Source organism: Medicago sativa, chromosome 6 (assembly GCF_051527215.1).
Source record: "Medicago sativa cultivar Bolivia chromosome 6, Bolivia_mono, whole genome shotgun sequence".
NCBI lineage: Eukaryota > Viridiplantae > Streptophyta > Magnoliopsida > Fabales > Fabaceae > Medicago > Medicago sativa.
Window position 1 is genome coordinate 13,794,581 of NC_140754.1, and position 20,314 is coordinate 13,814,894.

Consider the following 20,314-nt stretch of genomic DNA (forward strand, 5'->3'; position numbering starts at 1 on the left):
AAAGATTGCTTTGTTTCTCCATATCCATAAGAACCAACAAGATGTCATGAAAATTGTCTTCCAGTTCTTAGTAGTTGCACATATGCCATGCTTGCCGAGGTTGTTGAAAATCCAGTCCCTGCAATCAAAAGTAAAGAAATCAGTCATGAAATGAGATGGAACTAGGCGGAGCCATACCTGAGTTGCATAGGCACAATCCCGGAGCACATGAATGGTAGTCTCATTTGCTGTCCCACATCTAGAACAAATTGGAGATATGCCGACTCCCCACTTGCTTCTACGAAAATTGGTAAGGATGCGCTCATGAGCTGCAAGCCAGATAAAAGTTTGAATACGATGAGGTCCTTTCCATTTCCACAAAGAATTCCAATCTCCTTCCAAGGCATGAATATCTCCATGTTGCAATCTATAAGCACTTTGAATGGTAAACTGATGAGTATTAGTTCCTTCCCATCCCATAACATCATGCCCATCTGCATCAATTGGGGTTGGTAAAGCAACCACATGGTTCACAATATTAGTTGGTAAATTTTCATGCAAAAAAGTTAGGTTCCACTCTCCCTCGGCATTCAAAACATCCCGCACAGAAATGGTAGTATCAATGAAATTCTGGGAAGCTGATGGGAGGAGCTCGCTCCTGTTAGGGACCCACTTATCAAGCCAAAAAATTGTAAGTCTTCCATCCCCTATTTTCCAAAAAATATGGCGTTGAAAATCATTCCAAACTCCAACCAAAGCTTTCCATAGGGGGGAATCATAAGGTTGTGAGTTGCAAGAAACCATAAAATCATTATTTCTACCATACTTGCTGATAAGAACTCTGCACCATAGCTCATCCGGATTTTTTATGAGATTCCATATCATCTTCATCAAGAAAGCCTCATTCATACGATGTGGTCTCTTAAACCCCAATCCACCATCACATTTAGGCTGGCAACACACATCCCAATTCACCAAATGTACCTTACGTCCCTGATCCGTGTCCCCCCATAGGAAACCACGTTGAATTTTCTCAATCTCATCACAAAATTAAGTTAAGCGACTAATTGTGTAATTTTGCCTATCATTTTCCTTTCAATAAAAAGGTTAGCATAGGCCATACAAGTAAACAGGATTTAAAAAAAAAAACTTATTTCAATTTTAATTCCCATTTATGACAGTTTCATTGCATATAAAATATTACCAAGAATTTGTCCTTGTAAGCATAGTTCAGTTGTTAGATTGCATATAAAATATTACCAAGAATTTGTCCTTGTGAGCATAGCTCAGTTGGTAAGAACAATGCATAATATAATATATGCAAGGTCCGGGGTTCAAACTCCGACCACCACCAAAAAATTATCAAGAACTAGTGAAAAGACAAGCACTCACGTGCCCGTCTTTTCGCTGTTTTTATTGCGCTAACATTTGAAAATTATGAATGATATTTTTTTAATGAAATTTTGATTTTTATTAAAACTAAAAATATAAATGTTTGTTGCTTTCAAGGTATTACAAATCAAATGAACCATGATTATCTATTTTAATGACACCAATAATATAACAAAAAAAATCTAAATTCTTTTTTCTAATGACACCAACAACAATCTTTATTATAAAAAAAAAAGTTGTTTAAGGGTATAATTGGGATAATAAAAAAGTAATTATAAATATAGTCATCTAATTTGTTACAATTTTTTAAATGATAAAGGAAAAAAAATTCAGACATATATAATCATATCAGGTTTGTTACATTTTTTTTATATTTAAATTTATCCCTATCTATTTGTCACATATGTTATTTGTATTGAAAATTGAGGGTATTTTTGGAAAGAAAAATCCAACCCAAAAGAGTCGAAAGGGGTAATTTTCTTTAAATATAGTTTAGATATTATAGATTTGTGTTGATCCATAAATTAGCTAAAAATCTCAAATAAGTTCGGTTAATAGATAGTATAGATTTGTGTTGATCCATAAATTAGCTAAAAATCTCAAATAAGTTCAGTAAAATTCGTCAAAACCTTTCCTTGCCGTTCAAAAAAAAATCTAGGACAATGTAAAGTACTTACACATTTTATTTTTCTCATTCAATTTTGCGATATTACTTCTCATTTTGCTACTTGATTTTTCCTCATTGTTGGTTTGGGGTTTTTCCATGGAGAAACAACAAAGCTTTTTGGTTCTCTTTTGAATGTGAATGAACTTGCTCGGGTGCCTATGAGTGTGCCTTTGTTTGGAGTTTCCAACACAACATCTGTTGAGTATTCAAACGTGCCTTCTGCTAGTCCGGTTGTGCAGGTTGAAAAGCCAAGGGCTGCCTTGGATGAACCCACTCATGTTGTTCATATTACCAAAGGAACAAGTGCAAAATCGTTTGCTCAATTATTGAGTAAAACAAATGTTATCCCTTATTGTCAATTTCCAAAGGCTAGTTTAAAAGGAGATGATTTTGCTATCAAAATTCCTGAGAACGAGTACAAGTCTAATCTTGAATCGTGCAAAAATCACCTTCATGGAAGGTTGATTCTATCTAAAGGAGACCCTCCCCTGAAACTTCAACAGTTGCGTGATAAACTAAATATTTTTTGGAAGCCTTTAAGTAAATGGGGACTTGTTTCTTTAGGAAGAGGTTTCTATGAATTTGTTTTCTCTGATGTTGAGGATGTCCAACGTGGTCGTGCGGTGCTTTCATGGAGCCTAAAGCCTGGTTTTCTCAAACTTTTCGCTTGGACTCCCGACTTTAATTCGAATAACCACAAAGAGACAACAGTTCCATGTTCGGTTTGTTTTCTAGAATTGCCTCAAGAATATTGGAGTCATAATATTATATTTGCAATTGCTAGCTGTCTTGGAACGCCTTTACGATTGGATGCTGAAACAAGTAAGTGCCCTCTCGAGAGATCTTTTGGACATTTTGCAAGAGTTTTAGTTGATATTGATTTATCTTCTAACATTAGACATAAGTTGTGGGTTGAAAGAGAAGGCTATGCTTTTCTTGTTAATGTTGTTTATGAAAATTTGCCACTTTTTTGTTCGCAATGTCATAATATTGGTCATAGTTTTTCGTCTTGTAAACTTGTTAAAGTGGATCAAGAGAAAGTGGCCACAAATGAGAAGCATAAACGCACGGGGAACAAACCTACGCCTCTTCCGAAGAATGATTTGGGAAAGGAATCAGTTGAATGTGTAACAAATAATGCCACTAAATCAGTTGTTGATAATAATCCTCTATTGGGATTTGTGGATGGTACTAATGATTCTATGCATCCAGAAGACATGGTTGCTCAAGGTAATGAGAATTTGAGTGATTTAGCAGGTACAAAACCCCTTTATGGTCAGGGTAATATTGACATGAATTGTGATTCAGCTGATATTTTATGTCAAGATGATCGTCAAGAGGAAGCAATATCAGATACAATTCCTTTGGGAGGTAACCCCGTTGTGGTGACAAACTCAGACTTGTCAAACTTTAGTGCATCTGTTATTCATGACATGCAAGTTTTAGGAATTGTTCCGACGGAGGCCCAACAAACGGTGAATTTTCTAAGCGAATCATGGGTTAACATGGCTCGAAACGATGAAATTGTTGATTTGGACGAAAACACGAGTCAGCCATTTCAATTGGTGGTCCCTAGAAAGAAGAAACTCAAGAAGAAGCAACCTGAGGCGAGCAGAGGATTCAAGGTGGGTGCCTCCAGCCGGTCGCCTCATTAGTTTGCTTTTTTTGCTTTCTATATGTTCTGGTTTTCTTTTGCTTTCAGGCCCATATGGGTGTATACGGTTGAGCTCGGTTTTGATAAAACTCAAACCACTCTAGTCGAACCCAACCACACATGGACATAAAGTAACCCTAGTATATATATAATTTTACTGGCATTGTGTCGTTTCCACCACCAACACACGTTCAGTACCAAATCAAAGTCTCAAACCCTAGTTTCTCCAATCTCCATCTTCATGCTCTCATCTCAAACTCAAAATCAAAACACAGTACCCTTAAATTTCTAATTCCTCTACTCTCATCACTTCTCTCAAACCAATAATTATCGCATGGCACCCATCCCTTATTGCATGGCACCAATATAATTTTATTGAAACTTTTGTTCTTTTTCTCTTCTTTGTCCCTTGATTTCAAAATCGAAACATGATATCTCTAAATCCTGATTTTGTTTCATCACCCACCTCTTCTTTTTCTCTTCTTTGTCCCTTGATTTCAATAATTATCCCTTGATTTCTACCTTTGATTCAAGACTACCCATTACAAAAGTTGTGCCATATTTGTCCAAGATAAAACTTTTCATTGAAGAAATCATGATTTTAGTTACTCAGAAACAACGATAAAGGGAATCTGCTTTGATGTTGTATAAATGAAATTGTTTATGGGTTTGATATGGTATATTGATTGTTGGTTTTTTTATTACGACATTTTCTTTGTGCAGGAAGATTTTGGTTACTTTTTACTCACAATTTGTTGCTTTTACTATTCTGAGATTATCACTGTGTTTGGGTTTGGTTTAAAAAAATTTCTCACATGTTCTGTTTTTATTATTACTACTACTACTACTACTACTTACCACTAACCGTGCAAAACCGCCCGCAAAATTGCTCAACCGCACAAACCGCCACCCGACCAATCCGATGCTACAAACGGTCAAAAATGGATGAGATATTCTCCTCTTCAGTTTTAGGATTTTGGCCCGAAACCGACTGAACCCCGTCTGATGCTCTACCCCACCCAGAATCTTCAATCTTCATTGAATCATTAATTCAAACAGAAAAAGAAAAATCAAACATGTTCAAGTAAAACTCAAATTTGTTTACCCCCAAAAACATTAAACCAAAATTCAGGTTCGGTCAGATTATGTGGGAATTCTAAGGATGATGCGGTGGTTGTGGTGGTGGTTGTGGACGAGAAGAGTTTTGTGGTGGATTTGAGGATTTTGGCGACAATTCTTAACATATTTAAAGTTTGATTTTGGTAAAATTTTGTAGAGAAGGTGGAAGAAGGATAAAAAGATGGTGGTGTTTAACGAAGAAGATGAACAAAAAGATGAAGAGAATTGGAAGTTGGTGTTGGTGATATTGGTGTTATACATCTGCAATATTCGTAATATTTTTTATTTTAATTTTTTTTGTTTTAATTAATTTATGAAAAGATAATTGGAAATTGTTGGGTATGATGAATGGTGAGGTTAAGAAGACGGAGGAGGGAGGAGATTGATGAAGAAAGAAGGGTTGGTTCTCGCGTCCCTCTTCCTATTCCTTTTTATTTTTTTAATTCAAAAAAAAACACATGTGATTTTTTTTAATTTAAAAGTTATATATGTGGCATCCAACTCACTCAAGTGAGGTGTCACATATGCGTTGACTAAGTCAAGATTGGTACTTTGTAAAAGGGTCTAAACATGAGGGGCGACTTTGGCTACTTTTTTTAATATGGGTCAAAATTGCGACATTTTAAGAGGGGTGAAACGTGCGTTTAAGTCTTTTATTGGATAATATATTGTTCCGTTTGTGGTAGTTTTTTTTTTTTAAGAATTTTTTTATCGTTGTGGAATTGTTTCTATTATAATGAGATTTAACTAATATTTTTAATCCCTGTTTAATTACACCCTGTTTAATCTTAGTTACACCCCAAAATGACAAAATTACCCTTCCATTAAATTTAATTTTTAAAAAACCTCTTCCTTTTTTCTTGGTTACAACCCAAAACCTCTCTTCAGTTTAAGTAGTCATGTAAACTTCGTTTAAGTAGGTCATGTAATTTGAGTTTAAGTAGTGTACATACTTAAACTCAGTTTAAGTAGGTCATGTAAACTCAGTTTAAGTGTACATCTAAAAGTTCAACCTTGTTCAATGATTCTACTTAATCTTAGTTTAAGTATGTACATGTAAACATAGTTTAAGTAGGTCATGTAAACTGAGTTTAAGTGTACATACTTAAACTCGGTTTAAGTAGATCATGTAAACTCACTTTAAGTAGATTATGTAAACTAAGTTTACAAGAACCTACTTAAACTGAATTTAAGTTAACCTCAACAATGTAAAATTGAAACTGTTGTACAGTGTGGTTGAACAAGAAGAAGAAATTCACTTATATGCAATCGAGTATGAAAGATGTTTTGATTCACTCTTAAATCTTCCATAGAGATTGATTGAACATCAGGATTGTTTGATCGTTTTTGAAAGAGAGTGGGATTTTAGAGTGACAATGAATGAAATCAAAATTTTAAGATAATTTATATAAAAGGGCAATTTTAGTATTATAAAAAACTTTTAAGAAAATTTAGATATAACCAGAAATATATGGGGTGTAAATAGAAAAACTCAAAAGCTAATGGTTTTAAATTAATTTTTAAATAATATTCGAAAAAAATAAAATGGCAAACCTGGGAAAAGTAATCTCACAATTAAGCCAAATTATTCTTGCTGACCAAAATGAGAAAATTCACTGAACAAATCCCTCTTTCATTTCACACCTATGAGGTCCATATTAGCTTCTTTTTTTTTATTTTTTTGACAAAAAAGGTGGTCCATATTAGCTGAAATCAATTCTAATTAACAGGTCAAAAAGGCTAATTCAAAAGTTAAGTAGGTCTTTGAATTTGTAAATCATTTCCTTTATTGGAAACGCTTTGTTGAGTTGTATAAATTAAGATTGATGCAAGTTTTGTAGGCATTGCGCATACAACAATGACAGTTCCAAATTCAATTAGCTTAAAATTTTCAATACTCATAATCATACTACTTGCATTTGAGGCTAGTGATACTATAGCTATTAAGGGTCCTGAGGTAGAAGTTACTATTGTCAATAAGGTATTGGCTCCAACTCCCACAAACATCACTTTTCATTGCAAATCTAAAGATGACGATCTTGGATTTCACACACTCGTGTTTAACGGAAGTTACGTGTTTAAATTCTCGCCGATATTCTTTCCATATTTTAGTAAAACGTTATTCTTCTGCAGTTTTACATGGCCGGGAAACCCTCATCGTCATTATCTTGACATCTACGATCAAGCTCATGACAACTGCTATTATTGTAGATGGAAAATAAACGTAGATGGAGGCTGTTTGAACCGTTATAAGTGTGGTCATTGGAAAAGTGTCAAATTAATGGATGCATACAACACTGCGAAGTGGCCGCGGAGGACGCGGTTCGTCGAATAGGGACATGCCCACCCTCCAATTGTTTAAATTTCAGAGGAGACAATTGTAAAATGACCATCGGTGTCTGTTTAATTAATAAAACTTTTCTCTTCTAAAAAATATATTCTTGTCAACTAAATATCTATTCTTCGGTCTCTCTTTTTTTTTTTTTTTTTTTTGCAAATCTTTCAATCTTTCTTTTAAATGAATCACTAATCGATCAAATTAAAGTACAAAACAACTAAAGTAAAAAGTTTCCTTTAAAAAAAAACTAAAATAAAAAGTTGATTGGGTGAGTAATTTGTTCGAGAATGCACTTACAACGGCAAAAATATTTCTCTTCTGTATTTGTACACCTAAATTGATTTGAGTAGTGAGAGGAGTTTGTTCCCAAACAAAATTGACACATTAGACATCTATTATTTAGTATGTTCCTTGGCAGCCGCAAAAAGGAACAGAACTATTTCATTTTCATAATAATTTAACAAATGATATTACTGAAATAAACTGCTTTTATAATATAAATATAAATATGCCTTATTTGATTTTGTAAAAAAAATTTATTTTATGAATACTGGACTTTTTGATGAACTATAAATCAAATTACACTAATATGTAACCAAAAAAAAATTACACCAATATAATATTTTATCAATGTTATACTGTTCAATATCATTTTATTTGATGCATATTTCTCATGTACGGTTTTTCTGCTCGTCTTCTGCATGAATTGCTTCCTCTCGAGGTTGCCCTGCTCTCTTGAGAGGAAATGAGTAGGCTTTGCTTTGAGAGTTCCTTCTTTTCGGCGTTTTCCATAGTTCTTTGAATTTCCTGGTAGTCGCGCCTCACCCATGTGCCTAATCTACGGCCTCATTCTGGCAGTTCCGTGAACATGGTTAGGAGGGGGAGTCATCTGCGAGACAGGTTGGTCATCCTTGTTGGATACCTGGACCCTTTTCCATTAGTTAGCAAGGAGGTCTTGGGGTGCTTGTATGTCTTTGGGGCGCCTGGTGGTCCAGTCGTGTGTCTCCCTTACGAGCCTTTGGACATCCCCAGAGGCTGGATATTTGAAGCTCCGTCGACCAAAGACTGTGTTTGCAGCCACCAACGGTGTTCTTTCATGATGTACGAGTGTGTCCTTTGTCAACTTGGGTTCAAGGTTCACTTCTCCCCATTCGAGATCGTTGTGTTGAATAGGTTGAAAGTAGCCCCCTTCCAGTTGCATACCTTTTGTTAGGGCTATATGCAATCTTTTGAGAGAGTGTGTAAGTGTTACGGTGTTGATGCCTGGACAAAGACCTTATTGTGTATCTTTCATCCTCAGTGGAATGTTTGGAGGGGATCTTCGCATTGTGGGCTTCTTTCTTTTGTCTAATGGTGGTGAGGTCGGCCACAAAGGTCATGTGCCTAGCCATCTGCAAACATTCCCCGACATATTCCGTCGGTGGAGACTCTGGTGCTTATTCGCCCTTTTTTCGACATTCCTGGTCCAACGATCCACTCTTGCGGGGCTCCAGGTTCTCTATCGATTGGGTTGAGTTCCTTGAGGCTCAGCGGTGGTTCTATCTTTCCTTGAAGGGCTTTGTGGACCGGTTATACCCTTACTGGATTCCCTATTTTATTTAGCTCCTTGTGTTGTGTCGTACTGAAATTTTACTTTGTGTGTTTGCAGATAGCATGTCTAACATTTCCCTCTTTGAAAAGTACGCGAAGTCGAAAAGGACACATGTCTCAGGATCACCCAAATGGTCTTCATCTCATGGTCTGATTACCCCAGGAGGGAATGTCAGTGGATCATCTTATCAACATCCAAAAAGGCGGTGAGTCGACTCTGTTGGTGAAGTTTTGTTGGAGGTTGATGCTCGAGGTAAGGGTTCGACGGTGGCTTCTTCTTACAAACTTGGCCCCATTTTTTCCCAGCCTCTACCTAATAAGCCCCCGGCTCTCCGGGAGATGGTGAGCGAAGTCGAAGTTGGTGTGATCTCCAACCTAGGTTACCTTAGACGGTAGAAGAAGATTGCCTCTTGCATCTCCTTTGTCCTCAGGTTGGTAGCTCTGAGCGGATCCTTTCTTTCTGCGGACCTGCCAAATGAAGAGGTGTCGTTTTCCAAAGTTTCATCCCACGAGGTGCGAGTCCAAGAGTTGGAGGGTGATCTATCTCGTAAGGTGGCCGAGGCGGAAACATTGAAGTCGGACCTGAAAGAATTCTGGAATAGCATGCAACGTCGGGATAAGAAGATCCAGTCTCTGTTCCTTAGAGACCGAGAGGGAAGACCTAGTGGTGCAAGTATGCATTGTCTAAGTTATAGTATAAAAATATATCAATCCCACAGAGGTTGTGGAGCTATAGCTTCAAATAGCTTTTCAATAGAAAACGTGTTTGGAGAAAAATAAAATAAATCATTTATCACAACAAAAAAAGTAAGAAGTTAAGTTCGGGAAAGCAGTTAAAGTCTTCAGAAGATCTCAATATGGAAAGTGTGGTTTAGAACAAGGTTCAGCTTTGATAAAACATTACTGCGATATATAGAGTTATAATTTAGGTATAGTTGTCTGTGTCACTCAGAGTTATAGCCAGTTCAAAGCATCTTTAGTCTCTGAGATACACAACGTTATATTCTTATATAACTACTATGTCTCACAGGGTTGCAGCCGTTTATTAGCTTCTCACAACTCTGTGATCCATAGAGCTATATCTCTCATAACCGACTTTTTGGCGAACTAAATGGTCTAGTCGGAGCTGGTAACTCCACCATCATGTTAAGCTACGGGAAGTCATCTCAATTAAGGGACGAACCATCACTCATTTACCCTATCACTAAATAAAGGAATTGTCCTCCCATGGATGTTCAGTCACGGTACTTAATATGCACAATTGTTTGGTTCAAGTACCATGCTTTCTCACACCGAGGTAGTTGTTAATCAGGTACTTAACATGTCTAAACCACTCGAAGGTGTTTATCTCATCCTGAGCTGAACCATGGAAATGGAAATAAAGATGGAAATAAATGAAAACATAGAAACTAAATTAATAAAATAGATAGAGTTGTAACAATATTACAATCCTTGAAGGAATAAGGTGAGCCAAAGCATCACCAAGTAATCTACTCTGAGAACTCTATAATCTAGCTACCATGCTCATCTATGGTAGAAGATGAGATGGATGAGATCTCTAAATCTGATAACCCGAGCCGTAACATGGCCTCTCCAATTCTAAGATGAATTTTCGGACACTTGGCACTAACACATGGGTATCCTTTTATAGTACAAGGCCACCCACTACAAGTTGTACCATTTGGTCATTTTACATGGGTTGTCTTGTCATTATCTATCCGTCCTTATCCTATCCTACCTACCCACTGGCATATTCCTTCATTCTTCCTAGGATTCCAATCATTAGGGACAACTCATATTCTTCCGCATTAAGCAACGGACATATTGGACCCACGCCTGCGTACTATGTATGACCCGACTAGAGTCCAAGGGCGCTGCAGCTCTCCACATCTTCAGCGATACATCTTCAATCCACGCTGCAACTACCTACATCTTCAAAGCCATTCCTAAACCTACATCATCAAACATCATAAACAAGCATTACTAGTTCCAAAGTACTAAAAACACTCAAGACTATAAAATCCTAAAATAGGCATTGATTAGATGTTTAAGGCAATGCAATCATTCAATTACTTGTCCATTATGGGGGTTAAGTGCAACGTGATAACCAACTTATTTGTCGGTTATCGCCTACTTTCTGCCAAGATGGTTGTGGAGCTGGAGAAGTCAGTTGTTTTTGTTAAGAAGGAGAAATTAGGTACTGTCATGGAGAAGCTCGATTACGATTCCTTTTGGAATGGGATTGATCCAGTTCGCCACTTTTACGGAGTGGAAGTGGATGATAATCTCCTTAACCCTTGCAAAGTTATTAGGGATGAAGGACTTGTTGATCTGAAGGGGTCTTCGGGTGATGCTTCAGCTGAAGGCAAACCGGGAGATGGTTCTCAAGAGGTCCCTTCTGAAGGTGGTACCGTGGAGGCGGGTACCATTGAGGAACCGGTTGACGTTGTTGGCAGCCAATCAAACGATCCGCTTGTAGGCGTACTTGAAAAGGTGGAGGGTTTACCATGTACTTATTGTATTTTTGCCGTGGTTTGTTCCCAACTTCTTTGCTTCCCTGTTGAGGCATGTGTGCCTTGTTTGATGTAACTCCCAGACAATTGCTTTGTGCTTTAATTTTAGCTTCACTTTCATGTTGCATTTGTTGGTATACACGGTAGTTTATCTATTTTTACCTTTGTCTGGCTTGTGAACGGGCGGCCTGTGAGTTGTTGGCTTTATGGAACAAATCTATTTCATTTTACAAAAATAATTTAACAAATGACATTAATGAAATATTTGTAAATAAAATTATATTAATGAAATAAATTACTTTCATGATAGTTTGAACCCTAGATTTTTCCAATCGCAATCACATGTGTTGGGGATAAAAAAAGATTTTCAAAGTGGACTCGTGTCGTGTGCCATAATGAAAGTATATTTGGAACCGTTGGATTAAAATTAAATCAATGGTTATTATATTGTGTAACTTTAAAATATATATTTTATGGTTACTCAATATCGTAACCATTGAATACGGACATGACATTCAAACCTAAAGAAGCATAACCAATTACTTCACTAATTAAACTTAACATACAAAAGTGCATAGAATATATGACTGTAACATGAACATCCCTGCATTCTGATAGGCTACATTATAAGGAACCTCAACCTATACCCCCCTAGAAATATAGTGTGATTCCATGAATGAAGAGTTTGAGGTGTATATATGAATAAGAAATACACAAAATACGGTATAAAATGTGAAGAGAAAGATGAAAATCCAGCCAGCAACAATGTTAGAAGGGACTGATATTGTTGGCTATCTTTAATAAAATCTCAGGAACAAGCCGTCGTCTTGGTGGCGCCATGGCATCCTTTGCAAGAGCATCACTATCATCGGAATGTACTATAGCAAGTACATGATCAAATAGGTCATCTTTACCACCTCGGAGCGGATCCTGACAGCACAGTTGAAAATAAGAAGCTCGTTAGAGCTTGTTCGAAAAGAAAAAAAGAAGCTCGTTAGACAAAACAAAATAACAAGTATTTTCCAATTGAAGCTCTGCCTTACGGCCCTGTATGGATAAAAAGTGTATTTAAGTGCTTATCGCATAAGTGATTATCAGATAGTGTTTATAAATAATCTACTTCTATAAAAAAATAAAAAAAAAAATAAAAAAAAAATCAAACTATTTTCACAAACTTTTGGACATTAGCTGAAAACAGTTTATGGAATAAATAGTCTCATAATTTATTTCCAAACAATCTCACAAGTACTTATCTCATTAGATAAGTTCATATAAGCCAATACAAACAGGCCCCTGTAAGTACAAAACACAACATTTTGAAAAATTGACAGATCTTTAAGTCAAAAATTATCTCACGTTATAAAATTGTGCCTATCACCCTCTCAGGGATAGCTATGTAAAAAATATATATAAACGGGAATGAATTATCTCATGTTAAAATTGTGTCTATCACTTTCTTCATAAATATTTGAAAAAAATTCTATATGTTTTAAAGAGAAATGAAACAATTTTCATTTGATGGTGAAATTTAACATGAATCCGAAACTGTATGACCAAAATTCCCATCATATCCATTAGAAAGCTAATATTCAGATAGTCATATGTCAAAGGAACAACAGGCTAGAGAATTGTTGAAAAAAATCCCTAGTTCTGTACCTAGGATATATCAGAACCCAGATCAGATGGGATATCAACAATACAGAAGTAATCATTGATATCCAGGTCGTTGTGAGACCAGAAACTCTCCCTTGACTTCTCTCGATTTGTTACGGACTCGAGAGTTATTCTAACTCCTAACACAACTTAAAATAACATCCAACTAATTTTTCCTTCTCCCCTTTTATTTCCTTACATGTTTTGACTTAACTGTTACTGGACAGTGATTTTAAAAAATTGCATAATAGAAATCAGTTAAATCTGTATTATTAAGTAAAAAAAATTAAAAACTGACTTTAGTTAGACACAAAAAGAATATGGCATAAATTTTAACTTACTTGGACAAACAAATCTGTATGTGTTTTCCCTTCATATAGAATCAGCTCAGCACTAGCCCCTGCTTCCTTAAGAGCATCAGCAAACTTTTCACTGCAAACAATCATTCAGATATATGTATAAGTGAAACCAATTATGCTGACAATACAACTCGAACGTTTATCATTAAGAACTGTAGTAGTTTCTTCCAATGCCGTAAAATAGTACGGCATCAATGAATTTCAAGTCTACACACTCACCTGGCGGTTGATGGTATGGAATAATCACCAGTTCCATGGAAAAGAATGATACGGGGCAAGAGAGGAATGGAATCTTTGATGCACGGATCTTGAACTTTGAGTTCGGGAGAAAATTTCTTCAAAGATTGTTCACCTTCCATTATGCTACGATGATAATAAAGTTATAAGAATTCGAAGATGACACACCATAGCCGCAAAGAAACCAAGTTATTTGGGACATACCTTAAAAAAATGGAACGATACAAGCCTCTATTGTGAAAGTGATCGACCAAATCCAATAAGTTGTATCTGCACACATGTTGAATGGGTTAATTGATGATCCTTTGACATATATAAACTAATGGATCAGGGAACATAATTCAGTGGTACAGTTGTCAGTGACCTGACCGGACTTAATCTCATAAAACAAGAAGGAAACCACTTTTTTTTAATCTCACAAAAGCAAAAATAAAATGAAAATGATTATTGAAACATACAAAAGACCAACCATTAGAACAAGAGACTACCCAATTTTCTCATCACTTGAAGCATATATATTAAATAGATTAATAGCTTACTGGTCCAGTACTTAGTGGTTGTAATTTACAAAACTAGGCTGGATAGACATCACCATGATCATTAGCATGCATACAACAAATATACTTGTTAAATGGCCTTCCCCTACCTTAAATACTATCAATAACCCAAGGGCATCACTAAAACTTACAACATTATCACTTAATGAGATTTGACAGTCTAAAGAATATAGAATATTTTGTGACGTGTAACATGTTATTGATTATTACAATTAGAAGCAAATTTATTTTAAAGATATGGTCCCCAGAGATCACTTCCTTCAAGATTACTTTCGCAAAATAAAGCACATTAATGATAATTGTCTGCAAAAATACGGTGCATCAAACTTTTATTCTAGAACATCTGCGTATATGGCAACTATGCTTTAACAGTGTTGTCAGCGTAATTTAATAGGCGTTTGGAGAATCGCACTAGCTCTCACAAAACATAATGCTCTGGTATTAAAAGCCACCACCAGTGTTTCCCATCACAGGAAGGAAGTTTGAATGTATTTTTAGGATCTGAAGCCTTCTACCACCGAAGAAAAGGAGTATCAAATCAGCCATGATCGAGGCAGAATACTTCTCAACAACATAATCCAAATCAGTTTCATGTTAGGTAGTATCAGCTCACGAATCACATGATGTCGTTGTTTTTGTCTAAACTAATTCTTCAGATAATTTTATTTAGGTCTAAATCTTTTTTAATGGTTTCATTTGAATTTTTAAAGATCTTAATATACCCAAATTGGCTATCCTCTACTTGATGAACTTCTTCTGACTAAACTATGTTGGCCTTCTTCTCTTAGCGCTCAAATCATCGTAGAATTAATTCTACGACTTTCACCAATAGGTGCTGGTTCTAATTTCTCTGATACATTTGCTTCTGATTTTATCTTTTCTAATGTGGCCACTTATCCAACACAACATTCCCTTCACTTATGCATTTGTTTTTGTTCCAATCCCATGTCCTTCTAGGTCAGGTTCTCTCTTGAAAATCTGGAACTTATACGCAATTATTCCTCAACTAGATAGTCTAATGGCTGCATGGTAAAACTTTCCTCTCTTTCAGCTTAAGAGGAACCTTTCTATCAAAATAACATCAATAACGGTTAACAGGAAATTCTATGAAGAGAAGTGCTAGGAACACTCTCTTTTCAACACTCCCTCCCTCATTGGATGAAACACATGTGGGTCCCACTACTTTATGCAGAACCCATTTAAAAAGTATGCGACTCATTGATTTCAACTAATAAGGGAGCGTTCCTAACACTCCTCATTATATGAAATAACTGAGTCCATTTTCTAGACAACCCAAAAAGTGCTAGACATGTTACTGAAATTGACCGTTTTCTTACATCGCAGAAGATAATGTCTTACCCTCCCGATAAACCAAAATAAGCTTTTAACTGCGAAACGCTCCAAGAAACACCATCTCTATTTTTAGTTTCTCTGGTTGCTTGTTCCAGTAAAGCACACGACGAAATATGCGCACCAGCAGATTGTCCCATTAGGTAAATCCTATTACATAATTATCAATAAAAAGAGAAAAGATCAATCTCAATGTATAAAGATATGATGAAAAAGAATCATGTATAGTTGTAGCATGTTACCTATCAGGGTCGCCTCCATAACTAGCTATGTTGTTGATGACGAAGGAAATTCCCTGGCAAGTATCATTTACCATGTCACTGATGGTTCCTTGAGGAAAATTTCTGCATTCACACATAAGGAAGATACTTTAAATGCTACATATAGAATAAACTTAGTATTCAAAGAGGGGTTAATAATTTATCTTTGGGTCGTCTTTATTACCTCTAAGCTATCAAGCATTAAGATATTCATTCTAGACATGTTCTCGTAAGGGTGATGTATAATAGTTTTTACCTAGGAGGAAAAATTATAATTAGCCTAGACTCAATACCCTAAAATAGAGGAATAGACTAGAAAACGCCCAATTTGTCCACCAGAATACCTCAAACATAGAGGAAGTCGGACCAAAGGTAAATTGTAGATTCAATCTTGCACTTCCTGAACTGAGACCAGGTACCTGTAATCAATGCATGCCACCATAATGTCTCTTTCTGCCAATTGTAGTCCTAAAAGGGATCCCCATGCTTTATACCTGAATCAAAATAAAAGGAGAATTAATTTATATTTAAAAGGTAATACATAATTAACATAGGTATATAATATATATGCATATGCATAACGCAATTAGTATAGGTGCTTTGGAACAATAACTTTTGGTATGAGAAAGCAAGAAAGAATTCAAAATGACTGTTACACATCAACTAAATCCTTTAAGTCTGACTGAGTTTTCAAAATTCAATTTCAACCACTGGGCGTGATATCGTTCTTAATTGAAGCAGCTATCAATCGCCACCAGTTAAATTATTTTGTTACATATACATACATGTACACCCAATAGTTCTGTCTGTATTTATTTATAATTGAAGCACAAATAACCCTGCTCGCCACTTTTCAAGGTATATGGCATTTCCAACAACAAAGGAATCATTGCACTATAGCTTAGATGATGAAACTGTTTTGTATCGGAACTTGCAAAACACATGGTCGGTTGGGGTGAATTTCAGAATTGTTTGAGATTGCACTATCCCTTGATTTCTACGATCTCACACGCGATATCGTCCGATCCAAGCAAAATACAATTATGCGCACGTGGTAGATTGGAAGGGACGACTGAGATCGTATTACCCTATGATCTTACGATATTTCTCGTGATTTTAACTACATTGCTTAACATGGAAAAGGGGGCACTATTGTATGCTCCAAATAAGAATCAACAACGCAGCAAGTAACTTAACAGCTAACACCAGAATTCAAGCAAAACCAGATAAACCACTCACCCAATAATCCATGCTCCCCCAGTTACAAAGATCAAAACTGGCTTAGGTTCACAGACATCAGCCGGTAGATATAGATCCAACCTGCAAAACCACAATTCACATGAAATTGGGCACCCAGTGCATGGAATGATCGAAATCACAGGATATATTTACTAGTGTTTTAATTTACCTGTTTCTAGGCTGATCTCCATAAACAATGCTTCGCTTTACCTTGTTTGAGGAGAAATAGCAATATGCAACTGCAAAAAATAAATAGTAAGGAAAAGATAAGAACTAGAGAGACAAATAAATGAGATGATTACTGTTAATGTCGTTCGAAAACCGGAAGGACACATCATTGACTACTTTAATTAAACAAAATCATTAAGAAAATATATGATCAGCTATATCCCTGAAGGTGAAGTAGCAAACCTTGTAGAAAGCCGGGCAAAAGAAACATGGCATATATAACAAGAGCTAGAAATTGCGTAATCCAACGGTAACCAACCCTGAAAAGAATTTCAATAGAAAATCAAACACACCGCAGATCACAAATCAGGATTTAATTTATGCCACAACAAATAATCTTCATGCATATAAACATAACGAGTTCTATATCAGAACTTTGGTGCATATTAGAAGCAACATTTATATCAGCATATTCTTTTGAACAGGACTGTTTACTTATCTTAATCTTCTTTCAGAGTTTCAACCGGACACTCTCAACGATTGGCAAATTTCAGGAAAATACTTACGAAATACTTCAAACTGTTTTTGCCTTGTTTTCACAAGTGCCAAAATATTGCAGATTATGAAAATAAAAGCTTAATATGTATGCATATGCTTCTAAAACTTATACTATTTATGATGAAGGGAGTGTCTGAAAGAGCTTATTTGGACTTACCATATAACATAAACAGTTATGTTTGGAAGAGTTTATGGAAATAACTTATAATATGAAAATAAATTGTTTTGAGCTTATCTTTATAAACTCAAAGATAGCTTATGGATAAAGACAAAGCTAAATAAGTGCTTAGGAAGAGTTTAACCTCATTTCCTCCTTGATTATAGATACAACTTATACACAAACCCTTGTATGACAAGCACTTATTGAAGCACTTAACATAAATTATTGATCCAAACCACCTACGTCGTTTCTACCATCTTTTTTACCATAGCTGCTACCCCAGCTCTCTCTAATGATGTCAGTTCTAATCTTATCCCATCAAATCTTACCACACATCCAACACAACATCCTCGTCTCTGTTATGCTTAATTTATTTTCGTGTTGTTTCTTTACCACCCAACACTTTATCCCATACAACATCGTCGGTCTTACAGCTATCCAATAAAATTTTCACTTCAGTTGTAGCGGTACTTTCGTATCACATAAAACACATGAGGCCATCCTCCATTTTAACCACCCAACTGGAATTCAATCGTTTACATCTCCTTCTATTTCTCCGTCGTTTTATACTATGGATCCAAGATACTTAAACCGTATCAATTAAACTAACTTCTTTTTTTCATTAATTAAAGTCATTTGACAACCGTCCTAGAAAGAATTCGAACTTAGTATTACAAAGTTAAATTCTCACCGTTGAGCTAACACCTCCCACATGTGTACAACAACTAATTATTTAGCAACTTATCCAAACAACACGTTTTTCTTTAAAAAAAAAAAAAAAACTGAAACCTTCAAACACTAAAGCAATTTACTACTTTCATATGTTACACTATAAAACTACTTAAATGCTATCAAAGTACAGTTTATTTACATATGCATACAATCCAATGATGTGTTTCATTTTAATCAATGAATATATCAATTCGTTCTCATGTGTTTTGATATTTATTAATTGACGTGACAGTACATATAATGTGTAAAATAATTGTACACTGTTAGTAAAATTCAAGTAATGAACTAAATAAATATTAATCTCAAAAAGTAAATCGAGTTTAACTTAATTTTTATACACCGACAGTGTAAAACTATTATACACGTACACTTATCTCACATACATCAAAGATGTGTTATGGCATCAATTGACTACTCACGTTCGTTCATAACATGAAGCACGGATACGGACACGGACACCAAACACGACACGGACGCTGACACGCTGACGCAGCTAATAATTTGAAAAAATCGCATAATTACGTGTAATTACAAGTGTCAGTGTCAGACACGACACGTGTCCGACACCGGGACACACGTGTCCGACACCGGGACACACCTAATACGAGGAGAGTTTGTGCTTTGTACATATCCATTAATTGACATGGCAACATGCCTCTAACACAGTATATTAATTAAATTCTTATCATATTCATTTTCAATCATCAATGAAGGTGTAAACTGACATGGCAAACAATTTTTACACTGACAGTGTAAAGTCGATATCAAAATAGAGGAGAATAAAAGTACGGACCCGAGGTATTGAAGAAGCGTGAAGGCAAGACGAGTCATCAAGTAAGTCTCAGAAGCGACGTGTTCAATATCTCTCTTAAAAGATCGTTTCCGAGAACGGTGGTTGTTGTTATTGCCGGCGACTCGCCGTAGCTTTTCACGGTGGTTGTTGTTCGGAGTTTTCATCGCCGGTGATAGCAACGAAATCGGAGATTTTAGATTTGGTCCGAAAATGAAAATGAAAATGAAAAAATGGATTGAATTATTGTAGCGCGAATATTATTCTGTTATTCGGAGTTGTGAACTGTCATCATAAGGTTGGCTAAAAAAAGATATGAATATTTTGTACAGTAACGCTTTTGGATGCTTTCTCGATCATTGGTCCACTTCACTTATCTAAATAAATCAAATTTCAAATTGGTAACCGGCACTATGTTGATTTGATATTTATAGGATCTTATATGGGACCCACATAAGTTAGTGGGATCCATGTAAATTTTAACTAATACTCCCTCCGGTCCTATTTACAAACGAAAGTTGACTTTTTAGATACATTGAATAATATTTGTATCTAGTTAAGAATATAAACCAAATACATAAATTATTTAATGTATCTAAAAAGTAAATTGTTTCTTCTAAATAGAATCGGAGGGAGTAAAAAAATGTGTGTTAAAATGTGTGTTGTGCATTCCTTTAATAATAAATGACTTAAGAATGTCTTTAATGGTCTTCAATGGAGGGAGATTTCTCCTTTTTAAGACTTGGTATCGCGTTAATCGAAGAAAATTGATTTGGGTTAATAGTTACTTTGATCTTTGAATATACATGGAGTGGTTATAATAGTCTTTTAAAGTATTAAAATTTCAAAATAGTCTTTGATTATGCACTTTATTAGTCAAAAAAGTTTTCAATGTAGACCTCCAATTTTAAGTAAAATTCACATTTTTTCCATATTAGAATATTAAAATGTAATTATATAGAGTGTTATTGATAAATGATTAGTTTATCACATGCTTCA

At 35.5% G+C, this 20,314-nt stretch overlaps 1 protein-coding gene across 1 annotated transcript; it reads right to left on the reverse strand.

Moving 5' to 3' along the window:
* Positions 1-11,774: 11,774 nt before the first annotated feature.
* Positions 11,775-19,595, reverse strand: LOC146913032 (putative isoprenylcysteine alpha-carbonyl methylesterase ICMEL2). The gene is made up of 11 exons (XM_085716281.1): positions 19,319-19,595; positions 17,319-17,395; positions 17,077-17,146; positions 16,908-16,988; positions 16,088-16,162; positions 15,651-15,752; positions 15,418-15,558; positions 13,706-13,771; positions 13,484-13,627; positions 13,247-13,337; positions 11,775-12,182 (listed from the first exon to the last, which is right to left on the reverse strand). The coding sequence occupies exons 1-11, from the start codon at positions 19,480-19,482 to the stop codon at positions 12,021-12,023; spliced, it is 1,173 nt and encodes a 390-aa protein (XP_085572407.1). The 5' UTR covers positions 19,483-19,595; the 3' UTR covers positions 11,775-12,020.
* Positions 19,596-20,314: the final 719 nt, after the last annotated feature.